At 40.0% G+C, this 25,269-nt stretch overlaps 1 protein-coding gene across 1 annotated transcript in view; it reads left to right on the top strand.

Annotated features, from left to right (window-relative positions):
- The window catches only part of maml2 (mastermind like transcriptional coactivator 2), a 41,514-nt gene extending 30,088 nt beyond the window's left edge, over window positions 1-11,426 (top strand). The window contains exons 2-5 of the mRNA XM_086081597.1: window positions 643-1,722; window positions 8,286-8,420; window positions 8,529-8,622; window positions 9,954-11,426. Coding sequence (XP_085937723.1) covers window positions 643-1,722; window positions 8,286-8,420; window positions 8,529-8,622; window positions 9,954-10,675 — 2,031 coding nt within the window. The 3' untranslated portion in view covers window positions 10,676-11,426. The remainder of the gene's footprint in view (window positions 1-642; window positions 1,723-8,285; window positions 8,421-8,528; window positions 8,623-9,953) is intronic.
- Window positions 11,427-25,269: the final 13,843 nt, after the last annotated feature.

The following is a 25,269-nucleotide window of genomic DNA, read 5'->3' as shown; positions in this document are numbered from 1 at the left end:
TTTGTGCGTCCAATTATGATTGACATGTCCTCCCAATTTCCTTTTAATGGGTGGAATTGATATCAGGGGCAAATATTTTTTCTTACTTTCTTGTATTAAAAAAGGTATTTAAAAATGTACAAAATATTTTTGAAACAAATATTAAGTATCATAATAAAAAATAAACCGTATAAAAAATAAAATAAATCATTTTGAATCCAAAATGAATAATTAACAAAGATTTTTTTTTTACAAATGTCCACACAAATTCACGATTTATTATAAGAATAATTATTAATAATTGTTGTTATTTTTATTTATTTGTTATTATTATTATATGGATACCTTGTATTGGCACTCGCCCAGTACAATTATAATGCAGTGCATGGGGATTCAGCTATTCAGTTTTTTCGGGGGTAGGAGGTGTGGATATTTTCTTTTCCTTTTCAGTGTATTGTATTCATCATTGGCGTCAAAATATAAATAAATAAGAACTATTTTTTTCCACTATTTGCACTAAAGTCCAACGTATCGTAAAACAACCCAAGAAATGCAAACAAGGATTTAAAAAACAATTTATACATTCAAAACAAACAGAACTTTCGGTTTCGCTGTTTTATTGCCTGAAGGAATCAAACGAGTGTTTCCTGTTGTGTTTTGCAGCTTCAAGGTTCTTTACGGAGAAAGCTGGAGGGCCACGCCCCCAAGCACAACTCCTGCAGTTTCTCCGGGTCCGACTTCAAGCGAGTCCGGCTGGATGCCGGCGGCGGTCTGGGGCGAAACCCGTGCAACCACGGCTTAAGCCACGCCCACTCCTCGCAAGCCCCCTCGGCCCACGGGAAGAACTACGTGATGTCGGACGTGTTTGACGTCACCCTGAAGGAGATGAAAAAGGAGCCAGCCGAGGCTCAGTCGTCGTGCGGACGCTCCCGCGCCGACGCCGTCTTCGACTTCAAGGACGAGGGCGGCGGTCAGATCGACCCGGAGCTGCAGGACCTTTTCGACGAGCTGACCAAGTCGGTGCCGCCCCTCAACGACCTGGACTTGGAGAAGATCCTGAAGCAGGACGACGCATTCGGGCTAGACCTGGGCCGACCCGGCTCGGCGGGTCTGTGCTGTCCTGCGGAGAGGCCCATCAAGATGGAGCACTCGCCCGATTACATTCAGGTCCACGGCAGCTCGCCGCAACTGCGGCCTGCCTCGGCGGGGCCCTCTTTGGCGTTGTCTGCCCCGCAGAAGGCCGGTGCCCAGGCGGGAGCGCCGAGGTCGCTTCCCTGCTGGCCGGAGATCTCCCACGCGGAGCAGCTAAAGCAAATGGCGGCCAACCAGCACCAGCCCGGCTCACTTCTCCACCATCACCATCACCATCAACAACACCACCAGGCCCCGCCCACAGGCCTGGCCGGTTGGGGTCCCGCCTTCCAGGATAAGGGGCCGCGGCCCAGACTCCCCCAGCAAAGCAAGGGCGTCAACAACTGCCTTTTCAAGTCCAACGGCGTCCACCACGCGGAGATGAAGCCGCTCGCCGCCAAGCCCGCGCTGCACTTCACCCCGAAGGTGGCGCCGCCTCTGCCGCCGCCATCCTCGGGGCACATGATGCCCGTTTTGGCGGGCAACAAGACGACCCACCATCCGCAGCAGCTTTCATCTCCAGATGCACAAAACCAGACGAATCCGCCGCTTCATTTCCAGAATCAGCAGATGTCCTCGCCGTCGGCTCTCCTGCACTTCAAACATCACCAGGTGAGGGCGCTGTTTACATGTTGTTTACATATAATTTTTTCAGTTGTTGGTTAAAATATTTGTTTCACTCATTTGCTCCCAAAAATGTATGAATATGTTCTATTTTAAATATTTGAAGTATGTATATATTTATATTTTTTTAATTAATTTTTTTATGCGAGAGCATACAGAAGGCTTTGATGCAGCCTCTCAACTGCAAAGAACAGTTGAAGAAATGGTAGTTAATACAAAAACGGCCAGCAGCTGGCAGCAGAATATAAGAGATCAACCAGAGCCATGTTGAAAAAAAGCTAATTTACTCACATTTCTAAACAGATGTGTGAATAATGATGAAACTTAGCTATATTCTAATGCTAATTGCTGCAAAACAAAAACCGATACAAATATACTTTTTTTCCTGATGAAAGAAGAGAGTCTAATCTTTCTTTTGGTACGTTCCATGTTTTTATAGCAATAAAACACTGTGGGCCTTGCAAAATCAGTTAAATTCCAGTAAAACAGCCGGGAGCGAAGGGGGTTACTTCAGTGAAAATGGCTGGGAGTTATAAAGAAAAAATCTCATATTAAATCGCAATATTGAGGGAAGGAAAAAAAAACATTTGATTATTTTTTTTCAAAATGGTTCATCCCTATTTGAGAGATTATCTTGTGAGGCCGTTCTTGTATTGCTTTTTGTCACATGTCCAGTTGCATTATTCATGCCTCACGTGCCAGGAGGCGTCGTCGTCCTGTCCGGGAGAAAGCCCGCTGGAACCATTAGAGGGCAGTGTCTTTATTACTTGCACGCCGTGAAGGTCGAGCGTCCGCCAGCATGCGTAAAACAGTTGTCAGTTTTGTGTCAGTCACTGAAACTGGTGGCTATGGTAATGCTAGCTTTTCTTTTGTTTCTTTTTTCTTTTCATATAGAGATTTCTTTTTTAGTAATTTTTTTTTCCAGAATAAAAGGTCATATTTTTAAAATAATTTATTTAACTTTGATTTTAAACTTAAACAATTTTATTTTGTAAATATTAGACTACAGTATTCTTGTAAGATTACAGCTTTTGTCTTGGAAAGAAAAAATAACTTTTTTCTCATATCTTTGCACCTTTTCTTTTTTTTTCTTGAAGCAATATATGATAATATATCTTTGCATTCATATTTTTAGTATTATTGAATATTACTATGGATGGACGGATAGATAGTATTTGATGCCACCCCCCAAAAAAATCGCTTAATTGCCAACACATGCCACAACATTGTAGCAAAGGACTATTATTTATTTATTTATTTATTTAAATGAAACACATCAACTTACTTCAACATAGTTCCTTGGTACCAAGATGCCAATAATTTTCAGTAAATGAGACTCGACCCCTCACCCCCAAAGATGCTATAATTGCTAATAGATGCCACAACATTGCAGCAAATCACTACTTATGTCCGGATGAAAATTAGGCTCCTCCATTTACCGAGGAAAAGTATGTACTGTAATGCCCTTTTTTTTTTTTTTTCTCTGACCTGGCAGGTTTTCTTCCCCCTTGTGTCTCTTGCGAATATCTGTTCTCCCCTCTGAGTGTTTTTGACGCTGACGCAGTTTGCCAGCGCGCGCTCCATTAGCATGCAAGACTTCTCGCGATTTGTGGGCGCCGGCTGGCTGTCAGGCCGCTGATATGCGCAGCAGGATTTGCTAATTGGAGGTTGTTGGCTGCGAGGGACAAGTGCTGGGAAATGACAGTAATCTGCTTAGCCTGATGCCCGAGGTTCAATCGCTGATTTATGATGATGTGTGTGGTGCGCATATGCACAGTGTGTGTGTGGGGTGGTGGGTTCGGATTTGAATTGTCCCTGCTTAACAGTATCTGTTGCTGCGTGCGTTTGTGTGAGCCACAATCTGAGCACATTGGATTAAACAAACATATGACGTACATTAAGATGAGTTGTTCATATGTATGACCGGTTGTCTGTGATTGGCTGGCGACCGGTCCAGGGTGTACCCAGCTTCTCACTCAAGGTCAACTGAGATTGGCCCGATCTCACCCGTGACCCTAATGAGGACAAACGCGACAGAAATGAGATGAATAGGCCCTTGTATGGGATGGGATTACATTGTGACCTAATGAAGTGTCACGTAGATATTCATGCAAAATGGCAGAGATAACAAAGAAGGAGTTCGAGGTTTTATTTATTCTCCACACTGACGAATCTGGTCATATTTTTCTTTTTTTAAATGGAAAGTTTTGAATTTTTACTCCACACCAGAAAGGGCAGCGCTTGAGCAGGCTGAGGCGTTCACCTGGTCAAAAAATAAGGAAAATGTTTTATTATTATGTTTTTGATTCATTAAATTATTTTATTTATTTATTTTGTTTTATCGTTAATATTATTTAAGCCATTATAATTGTTATTAATATTGTTGCTATTATTTTCTTTTATATTTTGAGATTTGATTCATTTAAGTGTTTTATTTAGAATTTTTATAATGTTTAATTAATTAAATATTTTTCTAATTAAACGTTTTTTTTTTTACATTCATTGACATTTGCATATATATTTTTTTTATTTGGTTGTTTTGTTTTACTTTACTTTTTGGCAGGAGAGAGGGACAGAGAGAGAAACTGTATGTACTGTATATACACATTTTTTACCTGTTAAATTTGTTAATAACAATAATGATACGAAGACTAATTAACGTGCTAGTATTCTTTCTTTCTTTTGTCAGACCGATACCAATATGACTCTTTGAGTACTGATACAGTTAGTACTTTTGATATATAAAATTGCATTTATCCCAAAGGCAACAAAAAAAAACGCAGATTATGATTGGCCAATGTGTCAAACTGCCGCAGTATAGCGCCAACTACTGCCAAGGAGGACTTACTCAATGTCAGATTTTTTATTTATTTAGAATAAGTAACGGTGGATTGGATCGGCAACCTTAAAATAAACTAATAAAGCTGGTATTGTTACTCACCTATTCGCAGTATTTTGTCATCATAACCTTGCAACAGGCGCCTAAAAGTGTGCCTGTTGAAATCACATTCAAATCAGAGTGGAAACTTCCATTTGAATACGATGCTGTCATAGATTAACATTCTTTTGGTTAAAAAAATAAAAAATAAAGCTGAATACTGTATCGTGTTTTTTTTTCTTCTTTTTCTTCTTTGGAGGGAAATTGACCAACTTCAGTGTCGAAGAAGCCGCCAATTGTCTTGAGTAGACGGCATGTGCAGGGTTAAAAAGTCCAGCCAAAGAGGAGAAAGAGACATCTCTTCCCACACTCCAGTGAATTTGTAATGCGGGAGACACCAAAGTCCTGAAAGAGATCTCACCCCCCACCCCCCCTCCCCCCTCATAGGCGACCCCTATTGGGATCCTTCCCACCATTCTTGCTGTATTTTATTTATTTATCTATTGAATTTTATGTGTGAAAAGGGTGTTTGCAAAAGTACAGCAGGGCACGGCAGCTCAACAAAGGGAAGCGGAGGGAACGATGAGTAACACTTTGGGAATGTTGGAGCGCGAGGAGCCAAAGCACTCGACTGTACACTTGCATTAGTGCGCACTTTAACTGTTTCCACGCTCGCAACACGTTTATTTGACATTATGCGGCTTTTGTTGCTCATCAAATTAATTAAAAAAAACGTGCATCGGTGCAAAGCAGTTATGTTCATTATTGTGAATGCAATAGAAAAGAATGGAATGGTTGAATTGCTACTGTGAAAGGAGAAATTAAAATGAGTCTGGCATCTCCTCAAAAAAAGTAAACACAACTATACACATTTGGAAGTACTGTATGTCCATAATTAAAATTTTATTCAAATAAAACACGATATTTTTATTTAAAAACAAACAAACACATTTTACTATATAATTATTTTTTAAGTTAAATGATTTCATGTTTTATATATTTTTTTAATTGTGAATTTTTTTTTCATTTAGTTTATAATGTGTATTTAATACAGCCAAACAACTGTCTAAACAAAGTCCCTGCTAGCTTAATGCTAGCTGTTGACATGCTAACAATTAGTATGAATGTCGTGTGTTTTTTTAAGAACCCTTTAAGCGACTGTCATCTGGACTCAGTCACATTGTACTATATAATTATCTTTCAAATTTTTTTAAGTTAAATTATTTCGTGTTTTATGTATTTTTTTAATTGTGAAAAAATATATTTATTTAGTTTATAATGTGTATTTAATACAGCCAAACAACTGTCTAAACAAACTCCCTGCTAGCTTAATGCTAGCTGTTGACATGCTAACAACTAGTATGAATGTCGTGGTTTTAAGGAACCCTTTAAGCGACTGTCAACTGAACTCAAATAGTGGCGACAGGCAATATCACAATACTCCGGCATTAAATCTTTATCCTCTGTGGCAAAAAAAAGACTAATATGGCATTTTATTGAGTCAATGAGAATTGTGACAATGAAAATACAAAGGAAGAGGAAAGTGGCTTTTGACTCTGTACTGCCCCCAGTGGCCAAAGTGGGCTCACCAGAAGGAGCCTCGCAATGAATTGAATTGCATTAAATCATGTGACATCAGTTCAATATTTGTTCTAACATATCCCATCCCTGTGGATAAACTTGTGGCTTGTTAGCAGCAGATTCTGGGGGCCCGACGGTGGGGGTGCCGGGTTGGTTTGGGGGGTGGGGGGTGGCTTTGCGTGAAGGGAGCGCTTGTTTCCTGGGAAAGCGAGCTGCGGCCAAGCGCAGATGCCTTGGCGCTCCCCGGGGACGGCGTCTGAGGAAGTGCAGTGTGAGAGCGGGCAAGGCCGACTGGCCGTCCCAGGGCCCGGGGCCCGGATCGCTGTCGGCCGCCTGTGCCGGCCGCCGGGCTCCCTCCCGCTTTATGCCACATGTGGTTTGCATTTGTGCCGAGAGAGAGAGAGAGAAACTGAAAATCTGAGGGGGAGGAAACGTTTAAGAAAAAAAGCTTCATGACACATCGGGATTACGTGCTTGTACAAACCAAAGTGGGCTCAGAAGAGGTGGAGCAAACTCGCTATGTCGGCGCCGTTGGTTAGGGACAAAAGTATTGGGACACTTTCAAGAAGTCAAAGGTTGAAGAAATATATAAACGCCGCAGGTGAATTTTGAGAAGGGAGTTCTATTTGGAAAAATATAGTGGACCGTTCATACTTCCCTGATGAACTCAGCAAAAATGTGTTGGACTTAATTGTTACGTGGGATGGATGACAAGTCACATTGTAGTTTAAAAATAAGACACGTTTAGGGTTTCAAATTAGGGTTTTACTGTAAGTCAGGGTTAGTATTTCAAACAAGTTTCAAATTGGGGTTTAAAACTATTATTGGGATTTTAAGACCAAAGAAGGGTTTGAAGACAGGGTTGAAATTGCACATTCGGGTTTTAAGACGGCATTAGAGTTAAAAAATAATTTTGAGTTAGGACTTCAAGCAGTGGGTAGGGTTTCAAATTGGGGTTTAAGGTGGTCATATTTTCAAGTGAAAGTATCAAGTTAGGGTTTTGACATCAGATTTTTTAAAGCCAGGGTTCGGGACGCAAACCAGGGTTTCCAAAGTAAAGTTAGGGTTTCAATTACTGTATAGTAAGTAAAACGACCATATATAGTAAAGCTTTTATTTTTATTTTTTAAAAGATGTTAATTTTGATTTTATTTATTTTTTTACTTAAAAACAAAAAACGAAAACACGACCATGTGTATAATAAGGCCTTTATTTATTTATTTTTACAACCATTTATTTTCCTGTTTTCTGGCTCACTTAAAACACAAGTTACTTGAATGAAGCACAATGAATGGTGATTGTTTATTGAAGATACAGGTGTGCAATTTTAAAATGACGCACTATGTAGCCTACATTGTACTATGAATGGCCGCAGGGACACCCAATCTTCTTGCTTGGGGCCCCTGGGGAATGTTGCTACGCCACTGAACACAGCGTGTGTGCAACTGTGCGGTGTGAAGGCACATCAGGACATTCGTTGTACACTGTCTCCCTCTGGTGGACAAACTTGGTTATTGCGCCACTGATGAAGAGTACTTCAATAAGGTACAACAAAAAATTAAATCCAAGGAACCACAAACTTCGGTTGAAATTGCTTTTTTGAGAAATAGTCATAAGATTAAAATGAGAAATTCAGATTTTTACAGAAAAAATTGTAAAAAAAAAGAAGAAAGATTCTATTTTTCGTAATATTTAGAGTAACAAAGATGTATTTTGTTGGCATTAAAAAAACAGATTTTTGTAAAAAAAAAACGACATGAAAATCTGAGTCTAACAAGGTAAGAGCTATCACAATTTATTTAAATTAAATTAATTAAAAATATATATATGCTGTTTATGTTTTTTAATTTAGCTTGTAAATGAACTCTGGGCGGATACAATAAGACTTGTCTTCTTTCTGCTCCTTTTATTCATTTAACAATGAAGATTATTGTCTTTTTTTTTCCTTCTTCTACAAATGAATGAAAACAATGATTGAAATGAAAAAAATGAAATTAAATGAAAAGAGTTTTCAAGAGTCCAACTTTGTTCTTGTAATGTTACACCTTTTTCGTCTGAAAATTCTCATGTGTGTGCGTTGTTTTGATGTCAGGGTGTCCCCGCTGGACCGAGGCTATCTTCCAACGGAAGCGTGGGCCAGCCGCGCCCCCCGCTGCCCCCACACCCGTTAAGGGGTCCCGCCAAATCTCCCGCCATGCACAGACAACTATCCCAAACGCACAGAGCCGTAAGCGCCTCACCTTGTTTACGGTTGACACGTTTTACACAGCATACATTTCGGAATGTAGGACTTGCATTATTATTGATTTCAAAATACGTCAAATGTCTTTTCCAGGACAAAGACAACGCGCCGGATCAGTTCAGCCGTCATCTCACCAGGCCGCCGCCAGATTACAAAAGAAGCGTGGTGGGCGCCAACGTCTTCCCAAGTAAGCTTCACTTTTCGTGTTATAGCATCGAGCAAGTAAACCGCCGCGTACGAGGAAACCCTTGTTGGTGTTGAATGTTTTAAACCACTTCATATAGTCATTTATGCAACATGGGTTAATAATTGTGTACATGCTCGTACTATTTCATTTTAAGGGGCTTGCCGCCACCTTGTGGCATGTATGCACAATTACAACTCCTTTTTCAGAAAATTTAGACTCCCTGTTTTAAAATTGGATTTAATGACAAAATTGTTCTCAAATATATGCTTTTTTTCCCCCGTTGGTGGAAAATGCAACAAAAAAGATTGCTTTACGTATATATTTTTTATTTTATTTTAGGAAAAAACTTCTTCTTTTTTTTCTTGAAAAACGTACTATTGAATTAGTTAACGCTAAAAAATGTGCACCTTTTATTTATTGGAAAATATGTCTTTATTCTCCAAAGAGCTGTCTTTTGTTTTTGAAAGATGGTCCTTGCTTTCTAGAATAAATACAATTACATTTTCATAATATTGTGATTTTTTTTAAGAGAAAGTTTACAACTTTTATTCAACAAAATACAACTTACATTTAAAATAGTTTTCTTGTAATGTATTCTTGTGATCGTTTTTTTTTCTCCTTGAACATGTATGACATTTGTGTCTAAAAAGTTCCTTTTTCTTGTGGTACTCCAATTTGCGCAAATATATTTTATTACAGAAAGAGGATGAATAGATATTTTTTGAAAATGAATGGATAAATATATTTTCCTGAAAATGTATGATTTAATTTGCTTGTTTATTTTTTTCTCTAAGTGGGGGGATCAGGTAAAAAAATTAACAAAACAAAAAAACCACGAATAATGCCCCCATTATTTACAGTATTTTTTCCAAAACCCGTCTTATTTTTATTTTTTTTAAATTTGTTTTACCTTATTTATGTTTCCCTTATTTAGGTTCCCTAAAAAAGGAAAAACAAGCGGACTATGTCATACATTTTCAGAATAAAAATATTTCACAGTAAATACTAAACATTAAATGTATGTAATTTAAAAAAAAAAACTCCAGAAAAAACAAATAAGTGGGGGAATTTAAAAAAAACATGAATTAGAGGGTATGGAAAAAATACTGTCAATAATGCCCCTATTATTTTTTTCGGTACCCCCTTATTCGTTTATTTTTATTTTTACCTGATCCCCAAATATATTTGTGTTTTTCTGGAGTATTTTCTTATTACATTTGTTTTTATTGAAGCAATTATATTTATACGTGAATTCTTGATATTCGTGGTCCCTTGTACATAGCGATTCTACTCGGGCTACATCCAAAATGTGGTCTCTCTCATCTGTTCAGGTGCAAATGCATCCCAGTCTTCTAGCGCCGGCCCGGAGAAGGACCTTCATTCCATGCCGTGCCACTTTCCACGCGGGTCCGCTTCAGAGTTGAACTCGTCAGACCACCGCTTTGACTGTCAGCCCCCTCCCTGCATCGGACAATTCCCCAATCCCAACCGAATGGCGCTCAACCAAAATAAGGTGCGATTCCTGGGCCCCAACACGCAAGGGAACTCCTTCGGGATGAATAACGGCACAGGGGAGCCACACCCGAGGCCCGTGGCCGACCCGCATTCCTCCCGGGTCACGGGTCAGATGACCAACGTGAGCTGGTGCTCGGTCGGCAAGCCCGCCGGACTCGGGCGGCAAGCCGCCGCGTTGGATCTGCCGCAGAACCATCGGTACCAGCAGAGGCCCGCCGGACCTCCCAACCAGGTGGCGCCGGACCTGCAGATGATGATTAGAGACGCCGGGTCCAGACCCGCCCAGCCCAACTTGAACCAGACCTCTCCGGAGCAGCAGGTTCCGGCCGCGAGGAACTTCGCCGAGACCGTTTCGAGCGGCTACCAAAGCGGTCGCGCTAACCGCGTCACCTTCGACTTCCTGCCCGAGGGAGACAACACGGTCCCGGGTATTAACACAGACTCGGATTTCATCGACTCCCTGCTCAAATCGGGCTCGGGGAACGACGATTGGATGAAAGACATCAATCTGGATGAGATTCTGGGAAGTCACGCATGAGCGAGAGCAATGATCATTGATACATTTTAAATTTTATACACTCCCAAAAAATTGTTTTCTGAGTATACGTCAATGTTTTGTATTTACTGTGAAAATATTCTGTGTCTTCTACTACTACTACTACTACTAAATGCTGTCTTGTAGACCTTTTCAAAATAAACGACATGTCCAGTTTTGCCACCTGGGAACATTTATGACATGTCAAAGGTCTATAAGATTTTAAAAAACAACAACAAACAAGTTCACACTGTGAAAACATTGCTGTGGTGTTGCCTTCAACTTAGAGGGTGCAAATCCAGGTCCAGAAAGTAAAAACCCTGCCACAGTTAGCCCCTAATGAGCTAGCTAGCTAGCTCCCGAGCGGGTAAACGATTACCATGGGAGCTAGCTAGGGAGCTAGGTAGCATCAGGGGTTAAAGCCAAACTGTGTCAGGGTTTTTACTTTAAGGCGCTAGCTAGCTAGCTCCCTAGCAGGTAAACGAGCACCATGGGAGTTAGCTAGGTAGCTAGCTAGCTAACACCTGGGCCTAAAGCAAAACTGTGGCAGGGTTTTTACTTTCTGGACTTAATTCACAACACAAAATGTATTTTTTTTTTTTTTTTTTTTTTTGTTCTTATTCATGTAGAGTAAGCTTGAACATATGGTCATTTTCGGATGAGATTTCAATTATGTAACCATTTTTTTCCTCTGTGCTATTTAATAAATATTGGGATATTAACAAGACAGTACTGTAAATTACAATAAATCAATCTAAATCAAAATTTGACTATTTTCTTCTTTACTTTTTGTTTTGTTGTGAAAAGAATTGTAATTTTTTTAAATGCACGAATCACTTTAGAGATTTACCAAAATGAATTTGGTTAACAAAAATACTTTTATTAGAATGTTCTCACATTCTGTTTTATGATCCAGTGATGCTAAGCATTTTTTCCCCTAAATATATGTAAAAAAAAAACATTCATGGTTTGCACGTTAGAACAAAAATTATGAATACTTTAGTCTAATTAATATGTTCAACGGCAACAAAGTCACGTTACTGGAAGTAGTACTTCTTTCCATTTACCACTGGAGGTCAGCAAACTGTCGATTTTCATTGATGTTTCAACTAATGCATGGTCACGTTGGACAATCTCAAAGTCGAGGTTTTAGTTTACAGAAAGTTCAGTACATTTATGACTATTTGTGTCTAATTTGAAACCCTAACCCTACTTTAAAAAAATATTTTAAAATTCTAGCGATAATTTGGAACATTGGCCCTTTTAAAAATATTAAATAGCTTTGAAACCCTAACCCTAATTTAATCTACTTCCACCAAGTTGGAAACCCCACTTTGAAACCCAAACCCTTATTTGAAACCGTACTTTGGAACCCAAACCCTATTTGGAAACCCTACTTTGGAGCCCAAACCCTAATTTGAAACCCTACTATGGAACGCTAACCCTATTCTAAAACATTACTTTAGAACCCAAAACCCCTACTTCAGACCCGAAAACCTCGTTGGAAACCCTTCTTTGGAACCCTAACTCAAATTTAAAAACCTACTTTGGAACCCTAACCCTAGTTTAAAACCCTACTTTGGAACCCCGACCCTAATTTGGAAACCTACTTTAGAACTCAAACCCTAATTTGAAACCCTACTTCGGAACCCTAACCCTAGTTTAAAATCCTACTTTGGAAACCTAACCCTATTTTTAAACCTGCATTAGAACACTAACCCTAAATTGGAACCCTACTTTGAAACACAAACCTTAATTGGAAACCCTACTTTGGATCCCTAACCCTATTTTAAAACCCTATATTGGAACCCCAACCCTAATTTGAAACCCAAATCCTAGTTGTAAACCACACTTTGGAGCCCAAACCCTAATTTGAAACCCTACTATAGAACCCTAACTCAAATTTAAAACCCTACTTTGGAATCCTAAACCTAATTTGAAACCCTACTTTGTAACCCAAACCCTAGTTGTAAACCACACTTTGGAGCCCAAACCCTAATTTGAAACCCTACTATGGAACCCTAACTCAAATTTAAAACCCTACTTTTGAACCCTAACCCTACTTTGGAACCATAACCCTATTTTGAAACCCTACATTGGAACCACAACCCTAGTTTGAAACCCTACTTTGGAACCCTAGCCCTAATTTTGAAACCCTATTTCGGAACACAAACCCTAGTTGGAAACCCTACTTTGGAACAATAACCCTAATTTAAAACCCTTCTTTGGAACCCTAACCCTAGTTTAAAAGCCTACTTTGGAACCCTAACCCTAGTTTGAATTCCTACTTTGGAACCCTAACCCAAATTTGAAACCCTACTTTGGAACCCAAACCCTAGTTGGAAACCCTACTTTGGAACCCTAACCATAAATTAAAACCCTACCTTGGAACCCTAACCCTAGTTTGAAACCCTACTTTGGAATTCTAACCCTACTTTGGAACCCAAACCCTAGTTGGAAACCCTACTTTGGAACCTTAGCCCTAATTTAAAACACTTCTTTGGAACCCTAACCCTAGTTTGAAATCCTACTTTGGAACCCAAACCCGAGTTGGAAACCCTACTTTGGAACCCTAACCCTATTTTGAAACCCTTCACTGGAACCTCAACCCTAATTTGAAACCCTACATTGGAACCCAAACCCTAGTTGGAAACCCTACTTTGGAACCCTAACCATAATTTAAAACCCTTCTTTGGAACCCTGACCCTAGTTTGAAACCCTACTTTGAAACCCTAACCCTACTTTGGAACCATAACCCTATTTTGAAACCCTTCACTGGAACCTCAACCCTAATTTGAAACCCTACATTGGAACCCAAACCCTAGTTGGAAACCCTACTTTGGAACCCTAACCATAATTTAAAACCCTTCTTTGGAACCCTGACCCTAGTTTGAAACCCTACTTTGAAACCCTAACCCTAGTTTAAAACCCTACTTTGAAACCCTAACCCTAGTTTAAAACCCTACTTTGAAACCCTAAACCTAGTTTAAAACCCTGCTTTAAAACCCTAACCCTAGTTTGAAACCCTAACCCTAGTTTAAACCCCTACTTTGAAACCCTAACCCAAGTTAAAACCCCTATTTGAAACCCTAACCCTAGTTTAAACCCCTACTTTGAAACCCTAAATCTAGTTTAAACCCCTACTTTGAAACCCTAAAAACTAGTTCAAAACCCCTACTTTGAAACCCTAACCCTAGTTTAAACCCCTACTTTGAAACCCTAACCCTAGTTTGAAACCCTAACCCTAGTTTAAACCCCTAGTTTGAAACCCTAACCCTAGTTTAAACCCCTACTTTGAAACCCTAACCCTAGTTCAAACCCCTATTTTGAAACCCTAACCCTAGTTCAAACCCCTACTTTGAAACCCTAACCCTAGTTCAAACCCCTACTTTGAAACCCTAATCCTAGTTAAAACCCCTACTTTGAAACCCTAACCCTAGTTTAAACCCCTACTTTGAAACCCTAACCCTAGTTTGAAACCCTAACCCTAGTTTAAACCCCTAGTTTGAAACCCTAACCCTAGTTTAAACCCCTACTTTGAAACCCTAACCCTAGTTCAAACCCCTATTTTGAAACCCTAACCCTAGTTCAAACCCCTACTTTGAAACCCTAACCCTAGTTCAAACCCCTACTTTGAAACCCTAATCCTAGTTAAAACCCCTACTTTGAAACCCTAACCCTAGTTTAAACCCCTACTTTGAAACCCTAACCCTAGTTAAAACCCTTACTTTTGAAACCCTAACCCTAGTTTGAAACCCTAACCCTAGTTTAAACCCCTACTTTGAAACCCTAACCCTAGTTTAAACCCCTACTTTGAAACCCTAACCCTAGTTAAAACCCTTACTTTTGAAACCCTAACCCTAGTTTGAAACCCTAACCCTAGTTTAAACCCCTAGTTTGAAACCCTAACCCTAGTTTAAACCCCTACTTTGAAACCCTAACCCTAGTTCAAACCTCTATTTTGAAACCCTAACCCTAGTTCAAACCCCTACTTTGAAACCCTAACCCTAGTTCAAACCCCTACTTTGAAACCCTAATCCTAGTTAAAACCCCTACTTTGAAACCCTAACCCTAGTTTAAACCCCTACTTTGAAACCTTAACCCTAGTTAAAACCCTTACTTTTGAAACCCTAACCCTAGTTTGAAACCCTAACCCTAGTTTAAACCCCTACTTTGAAACCCTAACCCTAGTTTAAACCCCTACTTTGAAACCCTAACCCTAGTTTAAACCCCTACTTTGAAACCCTAACCCTAGTTTGAAACCCTAACCCTAGTTTAAACACCTACTTTGAAACCCTAACCCTAGTTTAAACCCCTACTTTGAAACCCTAACCCTAGTTTTAACCCCTAGTTTGAAACCCTAACCCTAGTTCAAACCCCTATTTTGAAACACTAACCCTAGTTCAAACCCCTACTTTGAAACCCTAACCCTAGTTTAAACCCCTACTTTGAAACCCTAACCCTAGTTTAAAACCCTAACCCTAGTTTAAACCCCTACTTTGAAACCCTAACCCTAGTTTAAACCCCTACTTTAAAACCCTAACCCTAGTTTAAACCCCTACTTTGAAACCCTAACCCTAGTTTAAACCCCTACTTTGAAACCCTAACCCTAGCTTGAAACCCTAACCCTAACCCTAACCCTAACCCTAGTTGAAACCCCTACTTTGAAACCCTAACCCTAGTTTAATTCTTTCTTTGAAACCCTAACCCTAGTTCAAACCCCCACTTTGAAACCCTAACCCTAGTTTAATTCCTTCTTTGAAACCCTAACCCTAGTTCAAACCTCTACTTTAAAACCCTAACCCTAGTTTAAACCCTTACTTTAAAACCCTAACCCTAGTTTAAACCCCTTCTTTGAAACCCTAACCCTAGTTCAAACCCCTATTTTGAAACCCTAACCCTAGTTCAAACCCCTACTTTGAAACCCTAACCCTAGTTTAAACCCCTACTTTGAAACCCTAACCCTAGTTTGAAACCCTAACCCTAGTTCAAACCCCTATTTTGAAACCCTAACCCTAGTTCAAACCCCTACTTTGAAACCCTAACCCTAGTTTGAAACCCTAACCCTAGTTTAAACCCCTACTTTGAAACCCTAACCCTAGTTTAAACCCCTACTTTGAAACCCTAACCCTAGTTTAAACCCCTACTTTGAAACCCTTACCCTAGCTTGAAACCCTAACCCTAGCTTGAAACCCTAACCCTAGTTTAAACCCCTACTTTGAAAACTTAACCCTAATTGAAACCCCTACTTTGAAACCTTAACCCTAGTTTAAACCCCTACTTTGAAACCCTAACCCTAGTTTAAACCCCTACTTTGAAACCCTAACCCTAGTTTAAACCCCTACTTTGAAACCCTAACCCTAGTTTAAACCCCTACTTTGAAACCCTAAACCCTAGTTCAAACCCCTACTTTGAAACCCTAACCTTACTTTAAACCCCTACTTTGAAACCCTAACCCTAGTTTGAAACCCTAACCCTAGTTTAAACCCCTAGTTTGAAACCCTAACCCTAGTTTAAACCCCTACTTTGAAACCCTAACCCTAGTTCAAACCCCTACTTTGAAACCCTAACCCTAGTTCAAACCCCTACTTTGAAACCCTAACCCTAGTTTGAAACCCTAACCCTAGTTCAAACCCCTATTTTGAAAACCTAACCCTAGTTCAAACCCCTACTTTGAAACCCTAACCCTAGTTCAAACCCCTACTTTGAAACCCTAACCCTAGTTTAAACCCCTACTTTGAAACCTTAAACCTAGTTTAAACCCATACTTTATAAACCTAACGCTAGTTTAATTCCTTCTTTGAAACCCTCACCCTAGTTTAAACCCCTACTTTGAAACCCTAAACCCTAGTTCAAACCCCTACTTTGAAACCCTAACCCTAGTTTGAAACCCTAACCCTAGTTCAAACCCCTACTTTGAAACCCTAACCCTAGTTAAAACCCCTACTTTGAAACCCTAACCCTAGTTTAAACCACTACTTTGAAACCCTAACCCTAGTTTAAACCCCTACTTTGAAACCCTAACCCTAAGTTGAAACCCTAACCTTAGTTTAAACCCCTACTTTGAAACCCTAACCCTAGTTGAAACCCCTACTTTGAAACCCTAACCCTAGTTGAAACCCCTACTTTGAAAATCTAACCCTAGTTTAAACCCCTACTTTGAAATCCTAAACCCAAGTTTAAACCCCTACTTTGAAACCCTAACCCTAGTTTAAACCCCTACTTTGAAACCCTAACACTAGTTTAAACCCCTACTTTGAAACCCTAACCCTAGTTTGAAACCCTAACCCTAGTTTAAACCCCTACTTTGAAACCCTAACCCGAGTTTAAACCCCTACTTTAAAACCCTAACCCTAGCTTTAAACCCCTACTTTGAAACCCTAACCCTAGTTTAAACCCCTACTATGAAACCCTAACCCTAGTTTAAACCCCTACTTTGAAACCCTAACCCTAGTTTAAACCCCTACTTTGAAACCCTAACCCTAGTTTAAACCCCTACTTTGAAACCCTAACCCTAGTTTAAACCCCTACTTTGAAACCCTAACCCTAGTTTAAACCCCTACTTTGAAACCCTAACCCTAGTTTGAAACCCTAACCCTAGTTTAAACCCCTACTTTGAAACCCTAACCCTAGTTTAAAACCCTACTTTGAAACCCGAACCCTAGTTTAAACCCCTTTTTTGAAACCTTAACCCTATTTTAAACCCCTACTTTGAAACCCTAACCCTAGATTAAACCCCTACTTTGAAACCCTAACCCTAGTTTAAACCCCTACTTTGAAACCCTAACCCTAGTTTAAACCCCTACATTGAAACCCTAACCCTAGTTTAAACCCCTACTTTGAAACCCTACCCCTAGTTTAAACCCCTACTTTGAAACCCTAACCCTAATTTAAACCCCTACTTTTGAAACCCTAACCCTAACCCTAACCTTAACCCTAAACCTAACCCTAGTTCAAACCCCTACTTTGAAACCCTATCCCTAGTTTAAACCCCTACTTTGAAACCCTAACCCTAGTTTGAAACCTTAACCCTAGTTTAAACCCCTAGTTTGAAACCTTAACCCTAGTTTAAACCCCTACTTTGAAACACTAACCCTAGTTCAAACCCCTATTTTGAAACCCTAACCCTAGTTCAAACCCCTACTTTGAAACCCTAACCCTAGTATAAACCCCTACTTTGAAACCCTAACCCTAGTTTGAAACCCTAACCCTAGTTTAAACACCTACTTTGAAACCCTAACCCTAGTTTAAACCCCTACTTTGAAACCCTAACCCTAGTTCAAACCCCTATTTTGAAACACTAACCCTAGTTCAAACCCCTACTTTGAAACCCTAACCCTAGTTTAAACCCCTACTTTGAAACCCTAAACCTAGTTTAAAACCCTAAACCTAGTTTAAACCCCTACTTTGAAACCCTAACCCTAGTTTAAACCCCTACTTTGAAACCCTACCCTAGTTTGAAACCTTAACCCTAGTTTAAACCCCTAGTTTGAAACCTTAACCCTAGTTTAAACCCCTACTTTGAAACACTAACCCTAGTTCAAACCCCTATTTTGAAACCCTAACCCTAGTTTAAACCCCTACTTTGAAACCCTTACCCTAGCTTGAAACCCTAACCCTAGCTTGAAACCCTAACCCTAGTTTAAACCCCTACTTTGAAAACTTAACCCTAATTGAAACCCCTACTTTGAAACCTTAACCCTAGTTTAAACCCCTACTTTGAAACCCTAACCCTAGTTCAAACCCCTACTTTGAAACCCTAACCCTAGTTCAAACCCCTACTTTGAAACCCTAACCCTAGTTTGAAACCCTAACCCTAGTTCAAACCCCTATTTTGAAACCCTAACCCTAGTTCAAACCCCTACTTTGAAACCCTAACCCTAGTTCAAACCCATACTTTGAAACCCTAACCCTAGTTCAAACCCCTACTTTGAAACCTTAACCCAAGTTTAAACCCCTACTTTGAAACCCTAACCCTAATTTAAACCCCTACTTTTGAAACCCTAACCCTAACTGTAACCCTAACCCTAACCCTAACCCTAACCCTAACCCTAACCTTAACCCTAAACCTAACCCTAATTCAAACCCCTACTTTGAAACCCTATCCCTAGTTTAAACCCCTACTTTGAAACCCTAACCCTAGTTTAAACCCCTACTTTGAAACCCTAACCCTAGCTTGAAAGCCTAACCCTAGCTTGAAACCCTCACCCTAGTTTAAACCCCTACTTTGAAACCCTAACCCTAGTTTGAAACCTTAACCCTAGTTTAAACCCCTAGTTTGAAACCTTAACCCTAGTTTAAACCCCTACTTTGAAACACTAACCCTAGTTCAAACCCCTATTTTGAAACCCTAACCCTAGTTCAAACCCCTACTTTGAAACCCTAACCCTAGTTTAAACCCCTACTTTGAAACCCTAACCCTAGTTTGAAACCCTAACCCTAGTTTAAACACCTACTTTGAAACCCTAACCCTAGTTTAAACCCCTACTTTGAAACCCTAACCCTAGTTTAAACCCCTAGTTTGAAACCCTAACCCTAGTTCAAACCCCTATTTTGAAACACTAACCCTAGTTCAAACCCCTACTTTGAAACCCTAACCCTAGTTTAAACCCCTACTTTGAAACCCTAACCCTAGTTTAAAACCCTAAACCTAGTTTAAACCCCTACTTTGAAACCCTAACCCTAGTTTAAACCCCTACTTTGAAACCCTACCCTAGTTTGAAACCTTAACCCTAGTTTAAACCCCTAGTTTGAAACCTTAACCCTAGTTTAAACCCCTACTTTGAAACACTAACCCTAGTTCAAACCCCTATTTTGAAACCCTAACCCTAGTTTAAACCCCTACTTTGAAACCCTTACCCTAGCTTGAAACCCTAACCCTAGCTTGAAACCCTAACCCTAGTTTAAACCCCTACTTTGAAAACTTAACCCTAATTGAAACCCCTACTTTGAAACCTTAACCCTAAATTAAACCCCTACTTTGAAACCCTAACCCTAGTTTAAATCCCTACTTTGAAACCCTAACCCTAGTTTAAACCCCTACTTTGAAACCCTAACCCTAGTTTAAACCCCTACTTTGAAACCCTAACCCTAGTTCAAACCCCTACTTTGAAACCCTAACCCTAGTTCAAACCCCTACTTTGAAACCCTAACCCTAGTTTGAAACCCTAACCCTAGTTCAAACCCCTACTTTGAAACCCTAACCCTAGTTTGAAACCCTAACCCTAGTTCAAACCCCTATTTTGAAACCCTAACCCTAGTTCAAACCCCTACTTTGAAACCCTAACCCTAGTTCAAACCCCTACTTTGAAACCCTAACCCTAGTTTAAACCCCTACTTTGAAACCCTAACCCTAGTTTGAAACCCTAACCCTAGTTTAAACACCTACTTTGAAATCCTAACCCTAGTTTAAACCCCTACTTTGAAACCCTAACCCTAGTTCAAACCCCTACTTTGAAACCCTAACCCTAGTTTAAACCCCTACTTTGAAACCCTAACCCTAGTTTGAAACCCTAACCCTAGTTTAAACACCTACTTTGAAATCCTAACCCTAGTTCAAACCCCTATTTTGAAACACTAACCCTAGTTCAAACCCCTACTTTGAAACCCTAACCCTAGTTTAAACCCCTACTTTGAAACCCTAACCCTAGTTTAAAACCCTAACCCTAGTTTAAACCCCTACTTTGAAACCCTAACCCTAGTTTAAACCCCTACTTTAAAACCCTAACCCTAGTTTAAACCCCTACTTTGAAACCCTAACCCTAGTTTAAACCCCTACTTTGAAACCCTAACCCTAGCTTGAAACCCTAACCCTAACCCTAACCCTAACCCTAGTTGAAACCCCTACTTTGAAACCCTAACCCTAGTTTAATTCTTTCTTTGAAACCCTAACCCTAGTTCAAACCCCCACTTTGGAACCCTAACCCTAGTTTAATTCCTTCTTTGAAACCCTAACCCTAGTTCAAACCTCTACTTTAAAACCCTAACCCTAGTTTAAACCCTTACTTTAAAACCCTAACCCTAGTTTAAACCCCTACTTTGAAACCCTAACCCTAGTTCAAACCCCTATTTTGAAACCCTAACCCTAGTTCAAACCCCTACTTTGAAACCCTAACCCTAGTTTAAACCCCTACTTTGAAACCCTAACCCTAGTTTGAAACCCTAACCCTAGTTCAAACCCCTATTTTGAAACCCTAACCCTAGTTCAAACCCCTACTTTGAAACCCTAACCCTAGTTTGAAACCCTAACCCTAGTTTAAACCCCTACTTTGAAACCCTAACCCTACTTTGAAACCTTAACCCTAAATTAAACCCCTACTTTGAAACCCTAACCCTAGTTTAAATCCCTACTTTGAAACCCTAACCCTAGTTTAAACCCCTACTTTGAAACCCTAACCCTAGTTTAAACCCCTACTTTGAAACCCTAACCCTAGTTCAAACCCCTACTTTGAAACCCTAACCCTAGTTCAAACCCCTACTTTGAAACCCTAACCCTAGTTTGAAACCCTAACCCTAGTTCAAACCCCTACTTTGAAACCCTAACCCTAGTTTGAAACCCTAACCCTAGTTCAAACCCCTATTTTGAAACCCTAACCCTAGTTCAAACCCCTACTTTGAAACCCTAACCCTAGTTCAAACCCCTACTTTGAAACCCTAACCCTAGTTTAAACCCCTACTTTGAAACCCTAACCCTAGTTTGAAACCCTAACCCTAGTTTAAACACCTACTTTGAAATCCTAACCCTAGTTCAAACCCCTACTTTGAAACCCTAACCCTAGTTTAAACCCCTACTTTGAAACCCTAACCCTAGTTTGAAACCCTAACCCTAGTTTAAACACCTACTTTGAAATCCTAACCCTAGTTCAAACCCCTATTTTGAAACACTAACCCTAGTTCAAACCCCTACTTTGAAACCCTAACCCTAGTTTAAACCCCTACTTTGAAACCCTAACCCTAGTTTAAAACCCTAACCCTAGTTTAAACCCCTACTTTGAAACCCTAACCCTAGTTTAAACCCCTACTTTAAAACCCTAACCCTAGTTTAAACCCCTACTTTGAAACCCTAACCCTAGTTTAAACCCCTACTTTGAAACCCTAACCCTAGCTTGAAACCCTAACCCTAACCCTAACCCTAACCCTAGTTGAAACCCCTACTTTGAAACCCTAACCCTAGTTTAATTCTTTCTTTGAAACCCTAACCCTAGTTCAAACCCCCACTTTGGAACCCTAACCCTAGTTTAATTCCTTCTTTGAAACCCTAACCCTAGTTCAAACCTCTACTTTAAAACCCTAACCCTAGTTTAAACCCCTACTTTGAAACCCTAACCCTAGTTCAAACCCCTATTTTGAAACCCTAACCCTAGTTCAAACCCCTACTTTGAAACCCTAACCCTAGTTTAAACCCCTACTTTGAAACCCTAACCCTAGTTTGAAACCCTAACCCTAGTTCAAACCCCTATTTTGAAACCCTAACCCTAGTTCAAACCCCTACTTTGAAACCCTAACCCTAACCCTAACCCTAACCCTAGTTGAAACCCCTACTTTGAAACCCTAACCCTAGTTTAATTCTTTCTTTGAAACCCTAACCCTAGTTCAAACCCCCACTTTGGAACCCTAACCCTAGTTTAATTCCTTCTTTGAAACCCTAACCCTAGTTCAAACCTCTACTTTAAAACCCTAACCCTAGTTTAAACCCTTACTTTAAAACCCTAACCCTAGTTTAAACCCCTACTTTGAAACCCTAACCCTAGTTCAAACCCCTATTTTGAAACCCTAACCCTAGTTCAAACCCCTACTTTGAAACCCTAACCCTAGTTTAAACCCCTACTTTGAAACCCTAACCCTAGTTTGAAACCCTAACCCTAGTTCAAACCCCTATTTTGAAACCCTAACCCTAGTTCAAACCCCTACTTTGAAACCCTAACCCTAGTTTGAAACCCTAACCCTAGTTTAAACCCCTACTTTGAAACCCTAACCCTAGTTTGAAACCCTAACCCTAGTTTAAACCCCTACTTTGAAACCCTAACCCTAGTTTAAACCCCTACTTTGAAACCCTAACCCTAGTTTAAACCCCTACTTTGAAACCCTTACCCTAGCTTGAAACCCTAACCCTAGCTTGAAACCCTAACCCTAGTTTAAACCCCTACTTTGAAAACTTAACCCTAATTGAAACCCCTACTTTGAAACCTTAACCCTAGTTTAAACCCCTACTTTGAAACCCTAACCCTAGTTTAAACCCCTACTTTGAAACCCTAACCCTAGTTTAAACCCCTACTTTGAAACCCTAAACCCTAGTTCAAACCCCTACTTTGAAACCCTAACCTTACTTTAAACCCCTACTTTGAAACCCTAACCCTAGTTTGAAACCCTAACCCTAGTTTAAACCCCTAGTTTGAAACCCTAACCCTAGTTTAAACCCCTACTTTGAAACCCTAACCCTAGTTCAAACCCCTACTTTGAAACCCTAACCCTAGTTCAAACCCCTACTTTGAAACCCTAACCCTAGTTTGAAACCCTAACCCTAGTTCAAACCCCTACTTTGAAACCCTAACCCTAGTTAAAACCCCTACTTTGAAACCCTAACCCTAGTTTAAACCACTACTTTGAAACCCTAACCCTAGTTTAAACCCCTACTTTGAAACCCTAACCCTAAGTTGAAACCCTAACCTTAGTTTAAACCCCTACTTTGAAACCCTAACCCTAGTTGAAACCCCTACTTTGAAACCCTAACCCTAGTTGAAACCCCTACTTTGAAAATCTAACCCTAGTTTAAACCCCTACTTTGAAATCCTAAACCCAAGTTTAAACCCCTACTTTGAAACCCTAACCCTAGTTTAAACCCCTACTTTGAAACCCTAACCCTAGTTTAAACCCCTACTTTGAAACCCTAACCCTAGTTTGAAACCCTAACCCTAGTTTAAACCCCTACTTTGAAACCCTAACCCGAGTTTAAACCCCTACTTTGAAACCCTAACCCTAGTTTAAACCCCTACTTTGAAACCCTAACCCTAGTTTAAACCCCTACTATGAAACCCTAACCCTAGTTTAAACCCCTACTTTGAAACCCTAACCCTAGTTTAAACCCCTACTTTGAAACCCTAACCCTAGTTTAAACCCCTACTTTGAAACCCTAACCCTAGTTTAAACCCCTACTTTGAAACCCTAACCCTAGTTTAAACCCCTACTTTTAAACCCTAACCCTAGTTTGAAACCCTAACCCTAGTTTAAACCCCTACTTTGAAACCCTAACCCTAGTTTAAAACCCTACTTTGAAACCCGAACCCTAGTTTAAACCCCTTTTTTGAAACCTTAACCCTATTTTAAACCCCTACTTTGAAACCCTAACCCTAGATTAAACCCCTACTTTGAAACCCTAACCCTAGATTAAACCCCTACTTTGAAACCCTAACCCTAGTTTAAACCCCTACATTGAAACCCTAACCCTAGTTTAAACCCCTACTTTGAAACCCTACCCCTAGTTTAAACCCCTACTTTGAAACCCTTACCCTAGTTTAAACCCCTACTTTGAAACCTTAACCCTAGTTTAAACCCCTACTTTGAAACCCTAACCCTAATTTAAACCCCTACTTTTGAAACCCTAACCCTAACTGTAACCCTAACCCTAACCCTAACCCTAACCTTAACCCTAAACCTAACCCTAGTTCAAACCCCTACTTTGAAACCCTATCCCTAGTTTAAACCCCTACTTTGAAACCCTAACCCTAGTTTAAACCCCTACTTTGAAACCCTAACCCTAGCTTGAAAGCCTAACCCTAGCTTGAAACCCTCACCCTAGTTTAAACCCCTACTTTGAAACCCTAACCCTAGTTTGAAACCTTAACCCTAGTTTAAACCCCTAGTTTGAAACCTTAACCCTAGTTTAAACCCCTACTTTGAAACACTAACCCTAGTTCAAACCCCTATTTTGAAACCCTAACCCTAGTTCAAACCCCTACTTTGAAACCCTAACCCTAGTTTAAACCCCTACTTTGAAACCCTAACCCTAGTTTGAAACCCTAACCCTAGTTTAAACACCTACTTTGAAACCCTAACCCTAGTTTAAACCCCTACTTTGAAACCCTAACCCTAGTTTAAACCCCTAGTTTGAAACCCTAACCCTAGTTCAAACCCCTATTTTGAAACACTAACCCTAGTTCAAACCCCTACTTTGAAACCCTAACCCTAGTTTAAACCCCTACTTTGAAACCCTAACCCTAGTTTAAAACCCTAAACCTAGTTTAAACCCCTACTTTGAAACCCTAACCCTAGTTTAAAACCCTACTTTGAAACCCTACCCTAGTTTGAAACCTTAACCCTAGTTTAAACCCCTAGTTTGAAACCTTAACCCTAGTTTAAACCCCTACTTTGAAACACTAACCCTAGTTCAAACCCCTATTTTGAAACCCTAACCCTAGTTCAAACCCCTACTTTGAAACCCTAACCCTAGTTTAAACCCCTACTTTGAAACGCTAACCCTAGTTTGAAACCCTAACCATAGTTTAAACACCTACTTTGAAACCCTAACCCTAGTTTAAACCCCTACTTTGAAACCCTAACCCTTGTTTAAACCCCTAGTTTGAAACCCTAACCCTAGTTCA

The sequence above is a fragment of the Leptonotus elevatus genome, chromosome 7 (assembly GCF_054856555.1).
Source record: "Leptonotus elevatus isolate MCC_2025b chromosome 7, RoL_Lele_1.0, whole genome shotgun sequence".
Classification (NCBI taxonomy): domain Eukaryota; kingdom Metazoa; phylum Chordata; class Actinopteri; order Syngnathiformes; family Syngnathidae; genus Leptonotus; species Leptonotus elevatus.
Note: the sequence above shows the minus strand (reverse complement) of the source record. Positions and strands in the feature narration are given on the sequence as shown.